Source organism: Vidua chalybeata, assembly GCF_026979565.1.
Source record: "Vidua chalybeata isolate OUT-0048 chromosome 33 unlocalized genomic scaffold, bVidCha1 merged haplotype SUPER_33_unloc_1, whole genome shotgun sequence".
NCBI classification, from domain to species: domain Eukaryota; kingdom Metazoa; phylum Chordata; class Aves; order Passeriformes; family Viduidae; genus Vidua; species Vidua chalybeata.
Window position 1 is genome coordinate 240122 of NW_026530291.1, and position 16836 is coordinate 256957.

Sequence of the window (16836 nt, forward strand, 5' to 3'; positions counted from 1 at the left end):
CCCGCCCAGAAAAGAACGAAAGCGCCGGGAGGCCGAGCTCGATTCAAGTTGTCTTTATTTTGGGGGGGGGTCCTGAGCGGAGCAATAAATAACCCCCCCCCCCCACCCTGAGCAGCCTCTGACAGTGAATGGGGGGTCCCGGAGTGTGAGGGGGGGGTCCCGGCGATTGGGGGGGTCGTGGAGTGTGAGGGGGGGATCCTGGTGATTTAGGGGGTCCTGGAGTGTGAGGGGGGGTCCCGGCGATTCGGGGGGTCCCGGAGTGTGGGGGGGGGGGGTGGAGGAGTGCCAGTAGTGACCCAAAACAGCCCCAATTTGAGGGGGGGGAGGTGCCCGCGGCCCCCCCCGAGCCGCGGCTGCACCGCCCGGGGCCGATCCAGTGTTTGGGGGGGGAGGGATGGATTTGGGGGGGCTCAGAGGAGAACGAACTCGTCCGAGTTGGGTTTTTTGGGGCGTTTCCCCCGGCGGGGGAGGGGAAGGGGCGGCCCGGGGGGGGCGTCCAGGGCCTGGTGCTGGGCGCGGCCCTCGGCCAGAGTGAAGATGGGATAACGCTCCGGAGCCGAGGGGGGGGCCAGCACCTGGATAAAAGGGGAGGGGGTCAGCAGCGGGAAAAGTGGGGGGGGACAGGACACCCCGACCCCCCCCCCCCCAGGGCACTCACCCGGGCCAGGTCCCCCCAGAGCTGCTCCAGCTCCGTCCCGCCGGCGTAGAAGCCGAAGGTGCAGCTGGGATCCATCTTCCCGAAGGACATTTTCCGCGGGAAGCAGCAGTGGAAGGACTTGGGGAAGGGGGGGGCAGGAAAAGTTTGGGGGGGGGGGGTCACAACCCACTGAGCCCCCCCACCCATCGCCCCCAGAGCCCGTTTTTGGGGTGCACCCACCTGGAGAGGGAAGTTCTCCCGGGCCGTGTCCACGCAGGGCTGGCAGAGGTGCGGGTCCAGGTAGAGCAGGGAATCACCTGGGGGGGGGGGGCGGGGGGGCACGGAGGGGTCGGAGACCCCCGGAACACCCCCGGGGACCCCCCCCGGGCCCCCCTCCCGCGGGGTCGGTACCTTGGAAGCCGAGGAAGTAGAGCGAGTGCCGGGGCTTCCCGCCGATGATGCCGAGGCAGGAGCGGAGCTGCAGCAGCTCCTGGCGGGGAGGGACACGCGGTGGCACCGGGAATGGCACCGGGAATGGCACCGGCATCGCCCCCGGCCGCCCCCAGACCCACCTTGACGCACTCCACGTACACGGGGTTCAGGCTCTCGCCCCCCAACCGCGCCGGCACCAGCAGGACGAGCCCGCGGCGCCGCCCCGGCTCCGGCGCTCCCGGTGTTCCCGGTCCCGGGGCTCCCGGTGTTCCCGGTCCCGGAGCTCCCGGTATCCCGTGTCCCGGGGCTCCTGGTGTTCCCGGTCCCGGTGTTCCGTGTCCCGGGGCTCCCGGTGTTCCCGGTGTTCCCGGTCCCGGGGCTCCCGGTGTTCCCAATCCCGGTGTTCCCGGTCCCGGGGCTCCCGGTGTTCCCGGTCCCGGAGCTCCCGGCGCTCCCGGTATCCCGTGTCCCGGGGCTCCTGGTGTTCCCGGTCCCGGTGTTCCGTGTCCCGGGGCTCCCGGTGTTCCCAATCCCGGTGTTCCCGGTCCCGGTGTTCCGTGTCCCGGGGCTCCCGGTGTTCCCGGTCCCGGGGCTCCGGGTCCCGCTGTCGCCCCGTCACGGTCGCCCCGCACCAACCTGGCCACGTCCTCTTTGTAAACTGCAAAAAAAAGGGGAGGGGGCCGCTCATTCCCGGCCCGCCCGACCCCACAGGAACACCCCCAAATCCCCCTGAAAACGCCCTCGAGCCCCCCCCCCCCCCCCCAAGTTCCCCCCGTACCGGTGCAGTCCTGGGCCACGTAGACGGCGAGCCCGGGGGTCTCCGTGCACGATTCCACGGCCCCCCTGAGCGGGACGGGATCGGTGGGTCCGGGGGGGGTCCCGGCGTCCCCCCCCAACCCCACGGGGTCCCCGCCGAGCCCCCCCCCCGGCCCCGCTCACCGCAGCAGGTGGGCGGCGATGGCGGGGCCGAACCAGTCCCCGGCGCTCTTGCCGAACTCCCGGCCCAGCTCCACCAGCCGGTGGATCCCGAACGGGGCGCGGGGGTGGTCGGAGAACCAGGACACGATGGCGCGGTGCCGCTGCTCCGCGTCCCGGGGGGCTCGGGGGGCGCCCGGGGGGTCCCGTGCCCGTCCCGAGGGGTCCCGGGTCCGTCCCGAGGGGTCCCGTGTCCCCCCGGAGCGCTCCGTGTCCACCCCGGGAGATCCCTGTCCATTCTGGGGGGGTCGCGTCCATCCTGGGGGCTCCTGGCTCCGTCCTGGGGGCTCCCGGGTCCATCCCAGGGGGTCCCGCGTCCTCCCGGGGGACGCCCTGTCCGTCCTGGGGGATCCGTGTCCATCCCGGGGGACCCTCGGTCCATCCCGGGGGGGCCGTGTCCGTCCCGGGGGGTCGCGGCTCCTGCGGGACGCCCCCGGCTCCAGTTCCAGCAGCGCCTCCGGCCACATCCAGTCTGGAATTGAGGGATGGGTGAGGCGCGGGGGGGGGCTCGAGGAGTGTCCCCCCGGCCCGGGGGTCGCTCCCGCAGGTCCGGGGGTCGCTTACCGCGGCCCAGCAGGTGCAGCAGCAGCCCCTGGCCCAGCAGCATCTGCGCGCTGCGCAGCGTGCAGCCCCAGCCGCAGTCGGTGGTGCGGAGGGTCCCGGGCAGCGCCGGGAACCCGCTCCGGTACGTCAGCCACAACCGGGAGCAGAAATCCCGCCGGAACCGCGCCAGCTCCTCTGGGGAGGGGGAGGACAGAGGCCGTGGGAGACCCCCGAGACCCCCTCAGAGCCCCGAGACCCCCTCAGACCCTCCAAATCCCCTCCGGGGACCCGGGGATCCGTCACACCGGGAGCAGGAATCCCGCCGGGACCGCGCCAGCTCCTCTGGGGAGGGGGGGGACAGAGGCCGTGGGAGACCCCCGAGACCCCCTCAGACCCCCGAGACCCCCTCAGAGCCCCGAGACCCCCTCCGGGAACCCGGGGATCCGTCACACCGGGAGCGGGAATCCCGCCGGGACCGCGCCAGCTCCTCTGGGGAGGGGGGGAGAGACTCCGTGGGAGACCCCCGAGACCCCCCTCAGAACCCCGAGACCCCCTCAGAACCCCGAGACCCCCTCAGAGCCCCGAGACCCCCTCCGGGAACCCGGGGATCCGTCACACCGGGAGCAGGAATCCCGCCGGAACCGCGCCAGCTCCTCTGGGGAGGGGAGGAGAGAGGCCGTGGGAGACCCCCGAGACCCCCTCAGACCCCCAAGACCCCTCAGAGCCCCGAGACCCCCTCAGAACCCCGAGACCCCCTCAGACCCCTCAGAGCCCCGAGACCCCCTCCGGGGACCCGGGGATCCGTCACGCCGGGAGCAGGAATCCCGCCGGGACCGCGCCTGGTCCTCGGTGGGGGATAAAAAATGGGGGTGGGAGCCCCCCGGGGGTCCCGCTCACCCCCGTTCCCCGGCGTGTAGACCCTCCCCAGCAGGTACAGGGGGTCCCGCGGGCTGAAGTGGGGCCGCGGCCGCAGCGTCCAGCCTGGGGGAGAAACGGGGTCAGCGGGGACCCCCGAACCCCGGCACCCCCAGATCCCGGGACTCCCGAATCCCGGGACCCCCAAATCCCGGGACTCCCCGGAATCTCCTCGTCCCCCCCCCCCCCCCCCATTTCCACCCCAGGACCCCATCCCGGGACAATCCCGCCCCACCCCCGCGGTCCCGGGAACCGGCACCGCCCCGACCCGAGACCCCGTCTGCCTTCCCGGTGTCCCAGTGTCCCGTTCCCGATGTCCCGTTCCCGGTATCCCGGTGTCCCGTTCTCGGTGTCCCGGTATCCCAGTATTCTGGTATCCCGGTGTCCCGGTGTCCCGATGTCCCGGTGTCCCAGTATTCCGGTGTCCCGTTCCCGGTATCCCGGTGTCCCGTTCTCGGTTTCTCGGTTTCCCGGTGTCCCGGTATCCCAGTATCCCGTTCCCGGTGTCCCGGTATCCCGGTGTCCCGATGTCCCAGTATCCCGGTATCCCAGTATCCCGGTGTCCCGGTATCCCAGTATTCCGGTATCCCGTTCCCGGTGTCCCGGTGTCCCGGTGTCCGGTCCCCACCGTATTTGACGCTGTTCCAGGCCGCGAGCACGCGGCCCCGCACGCGCTGCCCGCCCCGCTCGGCCGCGGGGGGGGGTCCCGGTCCCGGTGCCGGTCCCGGGGGGGGTCCCGGTCCCTCCCCCCCCCCGCTCATGGCGGCGGCGGCGCCATGGGGGGGCGGGGCCCCGTAGGGGGCGTGGCCAACGCGAGAGGGCGGAGCCCGAATCGCGGCGGATGGGCGGGGCCATGCAGATCACCGGCGTGTGGGGGCGTGGTCATGGCGGGTGGGCGGGGCCCGGGCGGGGACCCCGGGGGCGGCGGGGGGGGGGGGGGGGGGGGGGGGGAACCCGGGGACATTTCGGGGTCACTTCGGGCATTTGGGGCTCCCCCGGGTGACACCGGGAGGTCCCGGGGGCGTTTTGGGGTCACATCGGGAGCCACAGGAACCCCCCGGGGGGGTCTCGGGGTCACGGGGGGGGGGGTCACGGGGACCCTCCCGGTGCCGCCACCGGCCCCGGGGGACTTTTATTGCGGCGAGAGGCGCGGCCGTGGGCGTGTCCGTGACGTCACAGGGCGTGTCCCGGGGCTCTTATCGCGGCGGGGGCTCCGCGCGCTGCTTAGTCACGGCCCCCCCCCCGCCCCCCCGGCCCCGGGGCCGCGGCGTGAACCGGTGAGACCCCCCAAAATATCCCCAGCAAGCCCCCGGGACCCCCCGGAATACCCCCCGGGACACGCCGGTACCGGCACGGACCGGCCAGATCCCCAAAATCCTCTGGGAATAACCCCAAAATCCCTCTCGGGACACGCAGAACAACGCCCCGAGCCCCCCCCCCCCCAAAAAACACCCCCCCGGGATACCCCGGTGTCGGTGCGGGGCGGTGAGACCCCGAAAATCGCCCAGAACACACCCCGGGAGCCCCCAAAATACCGGCGGGGCAGCTCCGGTACCGGGGCCGCTGCGTGGGCCGTGAGAGCGCCCCGAAATGGCCCCAAAATGGCCCCGAATTAGCCCAAAATGCCGCTCGGGATCGCCAAAATCCACCCCGGGTCGCCCCGGTAGCGGCATGGGCTGTGAGACCCCCAAAATAAACCCCTGACCCCCCCCCCCCCCCGACACTGGCGCGGACCCCCCGGGGGTCCCCAGAAAGGTGCCTGTGATGGGGGGAGGGGGGGCTGTGTCCCCTTCCCCACTCTCTGTGCCTCAGTTTCCCCCATTCTGACCCTGTTTTTCCTCTCCCCACAACCCCCCCCAAATCCCATTCCAGGGAGACCCTTGTTCCCCTCCTCACCCTCCGTGCCTCAGTTTACCCCCTCTAACTCCCCCAAATCACATTCCAGGGAGTCCCTGTCCCCCTCCCCGCCCTCCGTGCCTCAGTTTCCCTTGCTCTAACCCTATTTTTCTCCCCCCACAACCCCCCCAAATACCTCCCCACTCTCCGTGCCTCAGTTTCCCTTGCTCTAAACCCATTTTTCTCCCCCCCGCAGCCTTTCTATCACCCCAAATCCCATTCCAGAGAGTCCTTGTCCTCCTCCCCGCTCTCTGTGCCTCAGTTTCCCTTGCTCTAACTCCCCCAAATCCCATTCCAGGGAGTCCCTGTCCTCCTCCCCGCCCTCGTGCCTCAGTTTCCCTTGCTCTAACCCCATTTTTCTCCCCCCACAACCCCCCCCAATCCCTCCCCGCCTTCCGTGCCTCAGTTTCCCTTGCTCTAGACCCATTTTTCTCCCCCCACAACCCCCCCCAAATCCCTCCCGGCCCTCCGTGCCTCAGTTTCCCTTGCTCTAGACCCATTTTTCTCCCCCCACAACCCCCCCAAATCCCTCCCGGCCCTCCGTGCCTCAGTTTCCCTTGCTCTAACCCTATTTTTCTCCCCCCACAACCACAGCCTCTCCACCGCCCCAAACCCCCCCTGCCCCGGCGTGGGGGGAGGGCCCCCCCCCCCCCCGCCATGTCCTGCCCGTCCCCGCCGCCCCCGGAGTGCCCGGCCGAGGTGACGCCGTCGTCGCCGTCGTCGCCGTCGTCGCCGCGCCGCTACACGCTGTCCGAGCACCCGGCGGCCGCGCTGGCCGCCATGAACCAGCTGCGCCTCGAGGGCCACCTGTGCGACGTGACCCTGCGCGTGCGGCACCGCCGCGACGTGCCCGCCACCGAGCTGCGGGCGCACCGCGTGGTGCTGGCGGCCGCCAGCCCCGTCTTCCGCGCCATGTTCACGGCCGGGCTGCGCGAGCGCGGCCTGGCCGAGGTGCCCATCGAGGGCGTGCAGCCGCGGGCCATGGAGCGCCTGGTGGAGTTCGCCTACACGGCGGCCGTGGCCGTGGGCGAGCGCTGCGTGCTGCCGCTGCTGCACGGCGCCCTCATGTACCAGGTGGACGCCGTGGTGCGCGCCTGCTGCGCCTTCCTCGGGGGGCAGCTGCACCCCAGCAACGCCATCGGCATCGCCGCGCTGGCCGAGCGCCTGGGCTGCCTGGAGCTGCAGCAGAAGGCCCGCGAGTACATCTACATGAACTTCGCTGAGGTATGGGGGGCTTTGGGGGGGGTTTTGGGGGTGTTAGAGAGGGTTTGGGGGGTCCTGTCAGCAATGGGGGGACCCCAGCGAGCGCCTGGGCTGCCTGGAGCTGCAGCAGAAGGCCCGCGAGTACATCTACATGAACTTCGCCGAGGTATGGGGGGGTTTTGGGGGGGTTTTGGGGGGGTTTGAGGGGGTCTGGGGGTCCTACCAGGAATGGAGGGACACCATGCACTGAGTGCCTGGGCTGCCTGGAGCTGCAGCAGAAGGCCCGCGAGTACATCTACATGAACTTTGCTGAGGTATGGGGGGGTTTTGGGGGGTTTGAGGGGGGTTTTGGGGGTGTTAGAGGGGGTTTGGGGGTGTTAGAGGGGGTTTGGGGGTTTTAGAGGGGGTCTGGGGGGTCCTGTCAGCAATGGGGGGACCCCAGCGAGCGCCTGGGCTGCCTGGAGCTGCAGCAGAAGGCCCGCGAGTACATCTACATGAACTTCGCCGAGGTATGGAGGGGGGTTTGGGGGGTTTGAGAGGGTTTGGGGGTGTTAGAGGGGGTTTGGGGGTGTTAGAGAGGGTTTGGGGGGTCCTGTCAGCAATGGGGGGACCCCAGCGAGCGCCTGGGCTGCCTGGAGCTGCAGCAGAAGGCCCGCGAGTACATCTACATGAACTTTGCTGAGGTATGGGGGGTTTTGGGGGGGGTTGAGGGGGTTTGGGGGTGTTAGAGAGGGTTTGGGGGTGTTAGAGAGGGTTTGGGGGTGTTAGAGAGGGTTTGGGGGGTCCTGTCAGCAATGGGGGGACCCCATGGCGGGACCCCAGTGAGCGCCTGGGCTGCCTGGAGCTGCAGCAGAAGGCCCGCGAGTACATCTACATGAACTTTGCCGAGGTATGGGGGGCTTTGGGGGGGTTTTGGGGGTGTTAGAGAGGGTTTGGGGGTTTTAGAGGGGGTTTGGGGGTTTTAGAGGGGGTCTGGGGGGGTCCTGTCAGCAATGGGGGGACCCCACAGAGAGACCCCAGTGAGCGCCTGGGCTGCCTGGAGCTGCAGCAGAAGGCCCCCGAGTACATCTACATGAACTTTGCTGTGGTTTGTGTGGGGTTTGGGCTGGTTTTGAGCTGATTTTTATTTTTTTTATGATTTTGCTAATCCTCTCACATTTTTCTAAGCAGGAGGAGTTCCTCTCCCTGCCCCACTGCTAGGATGTCATTCTGGGGCTGGTTTTGAGCTGGTTTTGAGCTGATTTTTGTCACTTTTGCTAATCCCCTTCCCATTTTGCCCGCAGGTCTCCAAGCAGGAGGAGTTCCTCTCGCTGTCCCACTGCCAGATTTTTATTTTGGGGCTGGTTTTGAGCTGATTTTGAGCTGATTTTTGTCACTTTTGCTAATCCCCTTCCCATTTTCCCCGCAGGTCTCCAAGCAGGAGGAGTTCCTCTCGCTGTCCCACTGCCAGATTTTTATTTTGGGGCTGGTTTTGAGCTGATTTTGAGCTGATTTTGGGCAGTTTTGCTAATCCCCTCCCCGTTTCCCCGCAGGTCTCCAAGCAGGAGGAGTTCCTCTCGCTGTCCCATGCCAGATTTTTATTTTGGGGCTGGTTTTGAGCTTGTTTTGAGCTGATTTTGGGCAGTTTTGCTAATCCCCTCCCCGATTCCCCGCAGGTCTCCAAGCAGGAGGAGTTCCTCTCGCTCTCCCACTGCCAGATTGTTATTTTAAGGCTGATTTTGAGCTGATTTTGGGCAGTTTTGCTAATCCCCTTCCCATTTTCTCCCCATTTTCCCCGCAGGTCTCCAAGCAGGAGGAGTTCCTCTCCCTGTCCCACTGCCAGATTGTTATTTTAAGGCTGATTTTGAGCTGATTTTGGGCAGTTTTGCTAATCCCCTTCCCATTTTCTCCCCATTTTCCCCGCAGGTCTCCAAGCAGGAGGAGTTCCTCTCCCTGTCCCACTACCAGATTGCTATTTTGGGCTGGTTTTGAGCTGATTTTGAGCTGATTTTGGGCAGTTTTGCTAATCCCCTCCCATTTTCCCCGCAGGTCTCCAAGCAGGAGGAGTTCCTCTCGCTGTCCCATGCCAGATTTTTATTTTGGGGCTGGTTTTGAGCTTGTTTTGAGCTGATTTTGGGCAGTTTTGCTAATCCCCTTCCCATTTTCTCCCCATTTTCCCCGCAGGTCTCCAAGCAGGAGGAGTTCCTCTCGCTCTCCCACTGCCAGCTGGCCACGCTGGTCAGCCGCGACGAGCTGAACGTGCGCTGCGAGTCCGAGGTGTTCCAGGCCTGCGTGGCCTGGGTGCAGCAGGACCGGGGGGCGCGGGCGCCGTTCCTGCCGGCGCTGCTGCGCGCCGTGCGCTGCCACGCGCTGACGCCGCGCTTCCTGCGCGCCCAGCTGCGCCGCCGCCGCGACCTGGGCCGCGACGCCCTGCGCTACCTGGCCCGCGTCTTCCGCGACCTGGCCCTGCACAGGCCCTCCGGGGACCCCCCCGGCAGGACCCCCAAGGTGCGGCAGCTGATCTACGCGGCCGGGGGGTACCTGCGGCGCTCGCTGAGCACGCTGGAGGCCTTCGACCCCGAGCGCGGCTCCTGGCTGCGGCTGGCGGCGCTGGAGACGCCGCGCTCGGGGCTGGGGGGCTGCGCCGTCGGGGGGCTCTTCTACGCCGTGGGGGGCAGGAACAACTCGCCCGAGGGCAACACGGACTCGGCGGCCGTGGACTGCTACAACCCCGTCAGCGGGCGGTGGTCGCCCTGCGCCCCCATGAGCGTGCCCCGCAACCGCATCGGGGTGGGCGTCATCGACGGGCTCATCTACGCCGTGGGGGGGTCCCACGGCTGCACCCACCACTGCTCGGTGGAGAGGTGGGTGGGGGGGGCTGGGGGGGGAGAAATGGGTTTGGGGGGTAAAAAGGGGTTGGGGGGGAAATGGGGTTGGGGGGTAAAAAGGGGTTGGGGGTAAAAAGGGGTTGGGGGGGAAATGGGGCTGGGGGGGTAAAAAGGGGTTGGGGGTAAAAAGGGGTTGGGGGGGAATGGGTTTGGGGGGTAAAAAGGGGTTGGGGGGGAAATGGGGCTGGGGGAGAAATGGGGATGGGGGAGAAATGGGGTTGGGGGGTAAAAAGGGGTTGGGGGGGAATGGGTTTGGGGGGTAAAAAGGGGTTGGGGGGGAAAGAGGGGTTGGGAGGGAGAAATGGGGTTGGGGGGTAAAAAGGGGTTGGGGGTAAAAAGGGGTTGGGGGGGAAAAGGGGCTGGGGGGAAATGGGGTTGGGGGGGAAATGGGGCTGGGGGGTAAAAAGGGGTTGGGGGATAAGGGGTTGGGGGGGTGTAAATGGGGCTGGGGGGGGTAAATGGTTTTGAGAGGAGCCACAATGGGGGGCTGAACCCCTCTGGGGGGTCCCTGGGGGTCTCTCAGTGGGGTTTGTGCCCCTCTGGGGGTCTCTCAGTGGGGTTTGTGCCCCTCTGGGGGTCCCTGGGGTTTCACAGTGAGGTTTGTGGGGTCCCGGAGGGTCTCACAGAGGGGTTTGTGCACCTTTTTGGGGGTCCCTGGATCTCTCAGTGGGGTTAGTGCCCCTCTGGGGGTCTCACAGTGGGGTCAGTGCCCCTCTGGGGGTCTCTCAGTGGGGTTAGTGCCCCTTTTGGGGGTCCCTGGGTCTCTCAGTGGAGTTTGTGGGGTCCCGGGGGGTCTCTCAGCGGGGTCAGTGCCCCTCTGGGGGTCTCACAGAGGGGTTTGTGGGGTCCCTGTGGGTCTGTCAGAGGGGTTTGTGCCCCTTTTGGGGGTCCCGGGGGTCTCACAGAGGGGTTTGTGCCCCTTTTGGGGGTCCCTCGGGTCTGACAGTGGGGTTTCTGCCCCTCTGGGGGTCTCACAGTGGGGTTTGTGCCCCTTTTGGGGGTCCCTGGGTCTCTCAGTGGAGTTTGTGGGGTCCCAGGGGGTCTCTCAGTGGGGTCAGTGCCCCTTTTGGGGGTCCCGGGGGTCTCACAGAGGGGTTTGTGCCCCTTTTGGGGGTCCCGGGGGGTCTCACAGTGGGGTTTGTGCCCCTCTGGGGCTCTCTCAGCAGGGTCAGTGCCCCTCTGGGGGTCTCTCAGTGGGGTCAGTGCCCCTCTGGGGGTCCCGGGGGGTCTCACAGCAGGGTTTGTGCCCCTTTTGGGGGTCCCGGGGGTCTCTCAGTGGGGTCAGTGCCCCTCTGGGGGTCTCTCAGCGGGGTCAGTGCCCCTCTGGGGGTCTCACAGAGGGGTTTGTGCCCCTTTTGGGGGTCCCGGGGGGTCTCACAGTGGGGTCAGTGCCCCTCTGGGGGTCTCTCAGCGGGGTCAGTGCCCCTCTGGGGGTCTCTCAGCAGGGTCAGTGCCCCTCTGTGGGTCTCTCAGTGGGGTTTGTGCCCCTCTGGGGCTCTCTCAGTGGGGCTGTGCCCCTCTGGGGGTCTCTCAGTGGGGTCAGTGCCCCTCTGGGGCTCTCTCAGTGGGGTCAGTGCCCCTCTGGGGGTCTCACAGAGGGGTTTGTGGGGTCCCTGTGGGTCTGTCAGAGGGGTTTGTGCCCCTTTTGGGGGTCCCGGGGGTCTCTCAGCGGGGTCAGTGCCCCTCTGGGGGTCTCTCAGCGGGGTCAGTGCCCCTCTGGGGGTCTCTCAGCGGGGTCAGTGCCCCTCTGGGGGTCTCTCAGCAGGGTCAGTGCCCCTCTGGGGGTCTCTCAGTGGGGTTTGTGCCCCTCTGGGGCTCTCTCAGTGGGGCTGTGCCCCTCTGGGGGTCTCTCAGTGGGGTCAGTGCCCCTCTGGGGGTCTCACAGAGGGGTTTGTGGGGTCCCTGTGGGTCTGTCAGAGGGGTTTGTGCCCCTTTTGGGGGTCCCGGGGGTCTCTCAGCGGGGTCAGTGCCCCTCTGGGGGTCTCTCAGCGGGGTCAGTGCCCCTCTGGGGGTCTCTCAGCGGGGTCAGTGCCCCTCTGGGGGTCTCTCAGTGGGGCTGTGCCCCTCTGGGGGTCTCTCAGCGGGGTCAGTGCCCCTCTGGGGGGGGTCCCGGCGCTCTGACCCCGCCGTGCCCCCCAGGTACGAGCCCGAGCGGGACGAGTGGGCGCAGGTGGCGCCCATGGGGACGCGGCGCATCGGGCTGGGGGTGGCGGTGCTCAACCGCCTCCTCTACGCCGTGGGCGGCTTCGACGGCAGCGCCCGCCTGCGCTCGGCCGAGCGCTACCACCCCGAGAGGGACCGCTGGCAGCCCATCCCCCCCATGGCCACCGTCCGCAGCGGCGCAGGTGGGGCTGGGGGGGTCCCGGTGGGGTTTGGGGGCTCCTGGAGGGGTCTGGGGGTGGCCTGGAGGAAGTTGGGGAGGGTTTGGGGGGTCCTGGAGGGGTTTGGGGGCGGTCCAGGTGGGGCTGGGGGTGGCCTGGGGAGTGTGGGGGGTCCTGGAGGGGTCTGGGGCAGTCCTGGAGGGGTCTGGGGGGGGGTTTGGGGGGGTCTTGGGGCGGGTTTGGGGGTGTTTGGGGGCTCCTGGTGGGGTCTGGGGGGGGTGTCGGAGGGGTTTGGGGGGTCTTGGAGGGGGTCTTGGGGCGGGTTTGGGGGTGTTTGGGGGCTCCTGTTGGGGTTTGGGGGCTCCTGTTGGGGTTTGGGGGCTCCTGGAGGGGTCTGGGGCAGTCCTGGAGGGGTCTGGGGGGGTTTGGGGGGGTCTTGGGGCGGGCTTGGGGGTGTTTGGGGGCTCCTGGTGGGTTTTGGGGCAGTCCTGGAGGGGTCTGGGAGGGGGTTTGGGGGGTCTTGGGGGGGGGGATTTGGGGGCATTTGGGGAGTCCTGAATGGGGTCTCGGAGGGGTTTGGGGATGTTTTTTGGTTGTTTTTTTGTGTGCCTTTAGGCCTTTTTTGGATGTTATTCAGTCTTTTTTTGACATTTTTGGATAATTTTGGGGTCATTTTGGGTTGATTTTGGGTTGTTTTTGGTAATTTTGGTCCATTTTTGGGTCGTTTTTGGGTCATTTTTGGTCCATTTTTGGATCATTTTTGGTCCATTTTGGGTCGTTTTTGGTCCATTTTTGGGTCGTTTTTGGTCATTTTTGGTCCATTTTTGGGTCATTTTTGGTCCATTTTAGGTCATTTTTGGGTCGTTTTGGGTCGTTTTTGGTCCATTTTGGGTCGTTTTTGGTCCATTTTGGGGTCGTTTTTGGGTTGTTTTTGGGTCATTTTGGGGTCGTTTTTGGGTCGTTTTTGGTCCGTTTTGGGTCGTTTTTGGTCCATTTTTGGGTCTTTTTGGGTCATTTTTGGTCCCTTTTGGGTCGTTTTTGGTCCCTTTTGGGTCGTTTTTGGTCCGTTTTGGGTTGTTTTTGGGTCGTTTTTGGTCCCTTTTGGGTGGTTTCTGGCCCGTTTCTCCCTGGGCGCTCCCGGGGGGGCTCAGTGCCGTTCCGGGGGTCCCCCAGGGGTGTGTGCCCTCGGGAACTGCCTGTACGCCCTGGGGGGCTACGACGGCACGCAGCAGCTCAGCAGCGCCGAGCGCTTCCGGGCCGACACCGAGACCTGGAGCTTCGTGGCGCCCATGGGGCACCGGCGCAGCGCCCTGGGGGTCACGGCCTTCCGCGGCAGGATCTACGTGCTGGGTACGGCCGGGGGGCACGGGGGGCACGGGGGGGGCTGGGGGGCATTGGGGGGAATTGGGGGGAATTGGGGGGAACTGGGGGGAATTGGGGGTCACGGCCTTCCGCGGCAGGATCTACGTGCTGGGTACGGCCGGGGGGCACGGGGGGCATGGGGGGCATTGAGGGGCTGGGGGGCATTGGGGGGCTGGGGGTCACGGGGGGCATTGGGGGGAATTGGGGGGAATTGGGGGTCACGGCCTTCCGCGGCAGGATCTACGTGCTGGGTACGGCCGGGGGGGCACGGGGGGCATGGGGGGCATGGGGGGCATTGAGGGGCTGGGGGGCATTGGGGGGGCTGGGGGTCACGGGGGGCATTGGGGGGAATTGGGGGTCACGGCCTTCCGCGGCAGGATCTACGTGCTGGGTACGGCCGGGGGGGCACGGGGGGGCACGGGGGGCATTGGGGGGCTGGGGGTCACGGGGGGCACTGGTGGGACTGGGGGGCATTGAGGGGCTGGGGGGCATTGGGGGGAACTGGGGGGAATTGGGGGTCACGGCCTTCTGTGGCAGGATCTACGTGCTGGGTACGGCCGGGGGGCACGGGGGGCACTGGTGGGGCTGGGGGGCATTGGGGGGAATTGGGGGGAATTGGGGGAACTGGGGGGAATTGGGGGTCACGGCCTTCCGCGGCAGGATCTACGTGCTGGGTACGGCCGGGGGGCACGGGGGGCATGGGGGGGCTGGGGGGCATTGGGGGGAATTGGGGGTCACGGCCTTCCACGGCAGGATCTATGTGCTGGGTACGGCCGGGGGGCACGGGGGGCACGGGGGGCATTGGGGGGCATTGAGGGGCTGGGGGGCATTGGGGGGAACTGGGGGGAATTGGGGGGAACTGGGGGGAATTGGGGGTCACGGCCTTCCGCGGCAGGATCTACGTGCTGGGTACGGCCGGGGGGGCACGGGGGGGCATTGGGGGGCTGGGGGTCACGGGGGGCACTGGTGGGACTGGGGGGGCATTGAGGGGCTGGGGGGCATTGGGGGGAATTGGGGGGAACTGGGGGGAATTGGGGGTCACGGCCTTCTGCGGCAGGATCTACGTGCTGGGTACGGCCGGGGGGCACGGGGGGCACTGGTGGGGCTGGGGGGCATTGGGGGGAATTGAGGAGGCATGGGGGGGGGGAATTGGGGGGGTATTGTGGGGCATTGGGGGAGCTGGGGGGGTATTGGGGGAATTGGGGGGGCTGAGGGGCAAGGGGGGGCACTGGGGGGGCATGGGCGGTATTGGGGGCCATGGAGGGGCATTAGGGGGCAATTGGGGCAATTGGGGGATGTAGGGCATGGGGGCATTTGGGGGGAATTGGAGGGGCATTGGGGGGGTCCTCAGGGGCTTTTGGGGGGCTCCTGGGGTCTGTCTGGGGTTCCGGGAAGGGCTCTGGGGTCTCTTTGGGGCTCTGGGATCCTTTTGGGGCTCCAGGGAAGGTTCTGGGCTCTTTTTGGGGCTCTGTGTGGGGTTCTGGGGTCTCTGTGGGGCTCTGGGCTCTGTGTGGGGCTCTGGGAAGGGTTTTGGGGTCTCTGTGGGGCTCTGGGCTCTGTGTGGGGCTCTGGGAAGGGTTTTGGGGTCTCTGTGGGGCTCTGGGCTCTGTGTGGGGTTCTGGGAAGGGTTTTGGGGTCTCTGTGGGGCTCTGGGCTCTGTGTGGGGTTCTGGGAAGGGTTTTGGGGTCTCTGTGGGGCTCTGGGCTCTGTGTGGGGTTCTGGGGTTAGGTGTGTTTGGGGTTCTGGGCTCTGGGGTCTCTGTGCTCTCTCTGGGGCTCTGTTGCCCCTCGGGGGGGGTTTCTGGGGGGGTTCCCAGGCTGACCCCGCTCTCCCCCCCCCACTCCGTGGGCAGGGGGCTACGACGGCCACTCCTTCCTGGAGTCGGTGGAGTGCTACGACCCCGCGGCCGACGCCTGGACCGAGGTGACGCCGATGCCGTCGGGGCGCAGCGGGCTGGGGGTGGCTGTCACCATGGAGCCCTGCCACCCCGAGGAGGAGCCCCCCGCCCCCGAGGAGGAGCCCCCCGCCCCCGAGGAGGAGCCCCCCCCGGCCGGGCCCTGCTGACCCCGGCGCCGCCGGGGGGGGGGGGGGGGCGGGGAGGGGGGCTCCGGGTGCAGCCCCGCACCCGAAATTCCGGATTTTTCCCGACCCATCCCCCACCGGCGGCGGATTGAGGGGTGCGGGGGGGGGGGGGGCCGTGCTACCCAGACCCCCCCCCCCCGCCAAAAAAAAAAAAAAAAAAGGTCACAGGACTTTTCCCCCCCCCAGCTTTTGGGGCTGGGGGCGATTTTGCCGATTCCCGGACGCAGGAATAAAGCGATTTGTGATTTAATGGGGAGGGGGGCCGCACGTTGCTGGGGGGGGAGGGGGTCTGCAGGACTCGTTGAGGGGGGGGGGGGGGGTGGGTCACAGTGCCAGCGGCTCCCTGGGCAGCACCGGGGGTCTCCGGGGTCTCCACTCGGTGGGCACCAGCCCCCACAGGTAATCGCTGACGAAGGTCCCCGAGTGCTGCGCCCCGTCCACGTCCAGGGGCACGGCGATGTCGGGCCGTAGTGAACTGGGGAGGGGGCGCAAAACCCGGGGTGGGGGGGGTGTCAGGGGCTGGGAGGGGTCCCAGAGGTGTTTTTTGGGGGGGGGGTTTGGGGGGGCACTCACTGCCTCGGATGCGGCCCGGCTCGGCGCTGCAGTCCCAGTCGATCCGGCTGATCTCGTAGTAGAGCTGCGCCACGTACCTGGGGGGCGGCGGTTTGGGGGGCTCAGGGGGGGCTGCCAGAGGGGGGGGGAGGTCTGGGTGGGGGGGGGGGGGGGGTCCCCGTGCCCACTCACACGTCGGGAGGAAGGCTGGGCTCCTCCTCCTCCTGGTCCCGCTCCAGCCGCCGCAGCTGCTCCTGCAGCTCCTCCAGGCCCCGGCGCAGCGCCGTGGGGCAGAGGGGGGGGGTCAAGGCAAAAAAAAAAACCCCAAAACCCCTGCCCGGACCCCCCCCCCAAAAAAAAAAACCCCCCCGGGGGTTGCCCCGAAGCGCAGGATATTGGGTTCTGTCGCCGGCGCTGCTCAGGGCCCCCCGCGCTCGCTCCAGCTCCGTGTCCAGCTCCCGGCGCCGCCCGCGCAGCCGCTGAGCCTCGGCCTGAGCGGCCCCGAGGCGCCGGCACAGCCCGGCCTCGGCCTCGGCCAGCCCTGCGGGACACGGGCACGGGGCTGGGGGCACGGCCTGGGGGGCACGGGGGGGCCGGGGGCACTGGGGGGCTCTGGGGGGTACGGGAGGCACTGGGGGGCATTGAGGGGGCCAGGGCACGGGGGGCATTGGGGGTGCTGGGGGGGTTGGGGGGATTGGGGGGCACTGGGCTGGGGGGCATTGAGGGGGCTGGGGGAAGCTGGGGGGGCATTGGGGGGCACTGGGCTGGGGGGCATTGGGGGGGCTGGGGGCACTGGGGGCCATTGGGGGGGCTGGGGGCACTGGGCTGGGGGCACTGGGGGGCTCTGGGGGGTACGGGAGGCACTGGGGGGCATTGAGGGGGCCGGGGGCACGGGGGCACTGGGGGGCACTGGGGGGGCACTGGGGGGGTTGGGGGGATTGGGGGGCACTGGGCTGGGGGGCATTGAGGGGGCTGGGGGAAGCTGGGGGGCTGGGGGGGCATTGGGGGGCACTGGGCTGGGGGGGCATTGGGGGGGCTGGGGGCACTGGGG

The 16836-nt window shown here is 68.1% G+C and overlaps 2 protein-coding genes across 2 annotated transcripts; one reads left to right on the forward strand and one right to left on the reverse strand.

The window, feature by feature from the left end:
• Positions 1-323: 323 nt before the first annotated feature.
• On the reverse strand, positions 324-4351 carry ATG4D (autophagy related 4D cysteine peptidase). Its single transcript, XM_053933077.1, has 10 exons — positions 4131-4351; positions 3485-3568; positions 2609-2782; positions 2009-2516; positions 1848-1912; positions 1210-1727; positions 1049-1127; positions 878-954; positions 659-775; positions 324-575 (listed from the first exon to the last, which is right to left on the reverse strand). Exons 1-10 carry the CDS (start codon positions 4261-4263, stop codon positions 411-413), a joined length of 1920 nt encoding a protein of 639 aa, XP_053789052.1. The 5' UTR covers positions 4264-4351; the 3' UTR covers positions 324-410.
• A 379-nt stretch (positions 4352-4730) lies between these two features.
• On the forward strand, positions 4731-15483 carry KEAP1 (kelch like ECH associated protein 1). Its single transcript, XM_053933033.1, has 5 exons — positions 4731-6622; positions 8765-9444; positions 11608-11813; positions 12963-13139; positions 15004-15483. Exons 1-5 carry the CDS (start codon positions 6056-6058, stop codon positions 15213-15215), a joined length of 1842 nt encoding a protein of 613 aa, XP_053789008.1. The 5' UTR covers positions 4731-6055; the 3' UTR covers positions 15216-15483.
• Positions 15484-16836: the final 1353 nt, after the last annotated feature.

Coding starts and splice junctions, on each gene's coding strand:
- ATG4D (XM_053933077.1), bottom strand. CDS start 4,263: ATGAGCGGGGGGGGGGAGGGACCGGGACCCCCCCCGGGACCGGCACCG. Junction 2,517..2,608: donor GCTGCACCTGCTGGGCCGCG/GTAAGCGACCCC, acceptor CCTCAATTCCAG/ACTGGATGTGGCCGGAGGCG. Junction 1,913..2,008: donor ATCGCCGCCCACCTGCTGCG/GTGAGCGGGGCC, acceptor CGTCCCGCTCAG/GGGGGCCGTGGAATCGTGCA.
- KEAP1 (XM_053933033.1), top strand. CDS start 6,056: ATGTCCTGCCCGTCCCCGCCGCCCCCGGAGTGCCCGGCCGAGGTGACG. Junction 9,445..11,607: donor CACCACTGCTCGGTGGAGAG/GTGGGTGGGGGG, acceptor CGTGCCCCCCAG/GTACGAGCCCGAGCGGGACG. Junction 11,814..12,962: donor CACCGTCCGCAGCGGCGCAG/GTGGGGCTGGGG, acceptor GGGGTCCCCCAG/GGGTGTGTGCCCTCGGGAAC.